This window comes from Hyperoodon ampullatus (assembly GCF_949752795.1).
Source record: "Hyperoodon ampullatus genome assembly, chromosome: 5".
Taxonomy (NCBI): Eukaryota; Metazoa; Chordata; class Mammalia; order Artiodactyla; family Ziphiidae; genus Hyperoodon; species Hyperoodon ampullatus.
This window is the reverse complement of record NC_136918.1, coordinates 103,468,876-103,473,083: the sequence shown is the minus strand read 5'-3', so window position 1 is coordinate 103,473,083 and position 4,208 is coordinate 103,468,876. Positions and strand designations below refer to the sequence as shown.

Sequence of the window (4,208 nt, the reverse complement as noted above, 5' to 3'; positions counted from 1 at the left end):
CTTAGTTAAGTGTTCAGTAAATGGTGACTATTATAACTTTATTATTGGTAATAAAAGAATTAATCTTGCACTTACTGCTCTATAGATGTATGGCATTACTTCAGAGTTGGAGAGGAAAGTAATCTTTTTCCTAGTATAGTTGGCCTACTTGTACTTTTGAGAAAAATGTTTGACATATCTTAATGTATATGGACCTTTAAAACATTTCCTCCAATATGAATGAACATGTTTAACTCATCAAAAAACCCCAAGGAACTAGAATAAATTTTTTCAGACATGATGAATGTGGATATAATTCTCTTGTTCAATCCTCTAATCTGGCGCATAAGTTGGAATCATGGACCATTACCCAGGGTATGAAAAAATGGCCATAAAACAGAATGAAAGTAAGTGTCAGCTCTGATCTTCCTTAACAGGGAGCTTTGTACTGAATCAATATTCTTTCATTTAATAATACTACCAGGGCTTCCCTGGTGGCGCAGTGGTTGAGAGTCCGCCTGCCGATGCAGGGGACGCGGGTTCGTGCCCCGGTCCGGGAGGATCCCACATGCCGCGGAGCGGCCGGGCCCGTGAGCCATGGCCGCTGAGCCTGTGCGTCTGGAGCCCGTGCTCCACAACGGGAGAGGCCACAGCAGTGAGAGGCCCGTGTACCACAAATAATACTAATACTAATACTAATAATAATACCAAAAACACCCCACTGTTTTCTTCACTGATACCCTTCTCTTATTGCCTTATTGCTAGAATTCATTGTCATCCCATGATTCAGAAGACTTTATTATTAAATTATCATTCGGTGCTTTGGGTTTCCATTTCTGGGAAATATATTTTTGGTCTCTGTCTCTGCCATGTTGCTCCATTTATAGAACATGTTTCATTTAAAGAAAAAACTAAACAGAAGAAAAGCAATAGCAGCAAAAAATCTGGATATGAGTTTCTGACACTTTGCTCAGCAGCTGGATCAGATAATACCACTTTTTTTTTTTTTTTTTTTTTTTTTTTTTTGCGGTACATGGGCCTCTCACTGTTGTGGCCTCTCCTGTTGCGGAGCACAGGCTCCGGACGCGCAGGCTCAGTGGCCATGGCTCACGGGCCCAGCCACTCCGTGGCGTGTGGGATCCTCCCGGACCGGGGCACGAACCCGTGTGCCCTGCATCGGCAGGCGGACTCTCAACCACTGCGCCACCAGGGAAGCCCAGATAATACCACTTTTAATTGAAATAAATGTGTTAAAAATAATCAAGATTGCTCTGGTGCAGTGGAGAAGAATACAATTAGACTTCACCTGATAGAAACAGAAATAGAACATCATTAAGGATGTTGATTTTCTAGAGGAAAAAATTTTTTTTTTCCTTTAAATTTGTCATTCCAATTTTTTATGTTCAGTTACCTAGTTAAACTTCTTTCACCTCCTTTTTGAGTTTATAAATAAAAGAAGGAAAACATACATAGCACAACATTCTTTTTTTTATATCCAAGTTAATGTCTTTAATTATAACCAAATATTCATTCATGTATAAATTTTCAGTTGTCTCATAAATGTCATTTTTTCCTGTTTGCTTATTTGAATCAGGATGCAAATAAGGTCCATACATTGTAATTGGTTGCTATGTCTCTTACATTTCTTTTTTTTTTTTAATTGGAGTATAGTTGTTCCACAATGTTGTGTTAGTTTCTACCGTACAGCGAAGTGGAGTTCCCTGTGCTATACAGCAGGTTTCATTAGTTATACATTTTATACATATTAGTGTATATATGTCAGTCCCAATCTCCCAATTCACCCCACCTCCCCTTTCTTCCCTTGGTGTCCATATGTTTGTTCTCTATGTCTGTGTCACTATTTCTGCCTTGAAAACTGGTTCATATGTACTATTTTTCTAGATTCCACATATATGTGTTAATATCAATAATTACCTTAAATGTGAATGCATTAAATGCTCCAACCAAAAGACACAGACTGGCTGAATGGATACAAAAACAAGACCCGTATATATTCTGTCTACCAGAGACCTACTTCAGACCTAGGGATACATACAGCCTGAAAGTGAGGGGATAGAAAAAGATATTCCATGCAAATGGAAATCAAAAGAAAGCTAGAGTAGCAATACTCATGTTAGATAGAATAGACTTTAAAATAAAGAATGTTGCCCCTGTCGGGAGCGCGCGCTCCGTGCGCCGGGCCTTCGCTCTTGGCGGCGCGGCTCGGATGTCGTCACCGCCAGCGTCTGGGGCAGGAGGAACGAGGGGCCCTTCCCGTTGCCAGTGTCGGCCTTGTGTCTTGGAAATTACTTCGCTCAAGAGCGAGTACGCGAGCAGCACCATGAGCAACACTACCATCGTCCCCAGCACTGCGGGCCCGGGCCCCAGCGGCGGGCCGGGGGGCGGCGGTGGCGGCGGAGGCGGCGGCACCGAGGTAATCCAGGTGACTAATGTCTCCCCGAGCGCTAGCTCTGAGCAGATGCGGACCGTCTTCGGTTTCCTAGGGAAGATCGACGAACTGCGCCTCTTCCCGCCTGATGATTCGCCTTTGCCAGTCTCATCCCGAGTCTGCTTTGTTAAGTTCCATGATCCGGACTCAGCAGTTGTGGCACAGCATCTGACAAATACTGTATTCATTGACAGAGCTTTGATAGTCGTACCATATGCAGAAGGAGTTATTCCTGATGAGACTAAGGCTTTGTCTCTGTTGGCACCAGCTAACGCAGTGGCAGGTCTTCTGCCTGGTGGTGGACTCCTGCCTACTCCTAACCCACTTACCCAGATTGGCGCTGTTCCACTGGCTGCTTTGGGAGCTCCTACTCTTGATCCTGCCCTTGCTGCACTTGGGCTTCCTGGAGCAAACTTGAACTCTCAGTCTCTTGCAGCAGATCAGTTGCTGAAACTTATGAGTACTGTTGATCCCAAGTTGAATCATGTAGCTGCTGGTCTTGTTTCACCAAGTCTGAAATCAGATACCTCTAGTAAAGAAATAGAGGAAGCCATGAAGAGAGTACGAGAAGCACAGTCCCTAATTTCTGCTGCTATAGAACCAGATAAGAAAGAAGAAAAACGAAGGCACTCGAGGTCAAGATCATGTTCTAGGAGGAGGAGGACTCCCTCATCTTCTAGGCACAGGCGGTCAAGAAGCAGATCAAGAAGGCGATCACATTCTAAGTCAAGGAGTAGACGACGATCCAAAAGTCCAAGACGGAGAAGATCTCATTCCAGAGAGAGGGGTAGAAGGTCAAGGAGCACATCAAAAAACAGAGACAAAAAGAAAGAAGACAAAGAAAAGAAACGTTCCAAAACACCACCAAAAAGTTACAGCACAGCCAGACGTTCCAGAAGTGCTAGCAGAGAGAGACGACGACGAAGAAGCAGAAGTGGCACAAGATCTCCTAAAAAGCCTAGGTCTCCCAAAAGAAAATTGTCTCGTTCACCATCCCCTAGGAGACATAAAAAGGAGAAGAAGAAAGATAAAGACAAAGAAAGAAGCAGAGATGAAAGAGAACGATCCACAAGCAAGAAGAAGAAAAGTAAAGATAAGGAAAAGGAACGGGAAAGAAAATCAGAGAGTGATAAAGATGTAAAAGTTACACGGGACTATGATGAAGAGGAGCAGGGGTATGACAGCGAGAAAGAGAAGAAAGAGGAGAAGAAACTGACAGAGGCAGCTTCTCCTAAAGCAAAAGAGTGTTCTGTGGAAAAGGGAACTGGTGATTCACTAAGAGAATCCAAAGTGAATGGCGATGATCATCATGAAGAAGACATGGATATGAGTGACTGAATATTGCCTCTGTGGGAATCCCAACTGTATACGTGCATCAGTGTCATTCCTCTGTGTGATTTCTTAATGCTGTATTTGTTCATCTCAAATCTAGATGTATACAGCTCTGAGTCATAAATGGTTATAAAGCTCTTGATGTTGATATTAGTTATTTACATCCAAAAGCTTTTAGAAAAATGATATATGGGTAACCAGTTCTTGACAGGTTGAAATCTGATTGAGTAAACAAGCAGTTTTACTATTCTGGTGCTGCTTCATAACAAAAATGAAAAGCTGCATGCGTCTACAGGAGGCATGGATTGTTTATGTTGTATGATCTCCTTTATTAAGTTCACTTATAGTATTGCTAGAATTTGATTCATTGCCGTAATAGAGCCATGTAGGGAATGCACTGATTGCATGTTAATTGTGGCAGGAATATTCTAAATGTCATTCAAATCCT

The 4,208-nt window shown here is 42.6% G+C and overlaps 1 protein-coding gene across 1 annotated transcript; it reads left to right on the top strand.

Moving 5' to 3' along the window:
* The first annotated feature begins 2,305 nt into the window (after positions 1 to 2,305).
* LOC307052975 (serine/arginine-rich splicing factor 11-like) lies at positions 2,306 to 3,910 on the top strand. The gene has a single exon (XM_079704157.1). It carries the CDS (start codon positions 2,321 to 2,323, stop codon positions 3,764 to 3,766), a length of 1,446 nt encoding a protein of 481 aa, XP_079560283.1. The 5' UTR covers positions 2,306 to 2,320; the 3' UTR covers positions 3,767 to 3,910.
* The last annotated feature ends 298 nt before the right edge of the window (positions 3,911 to 4,208 follow it).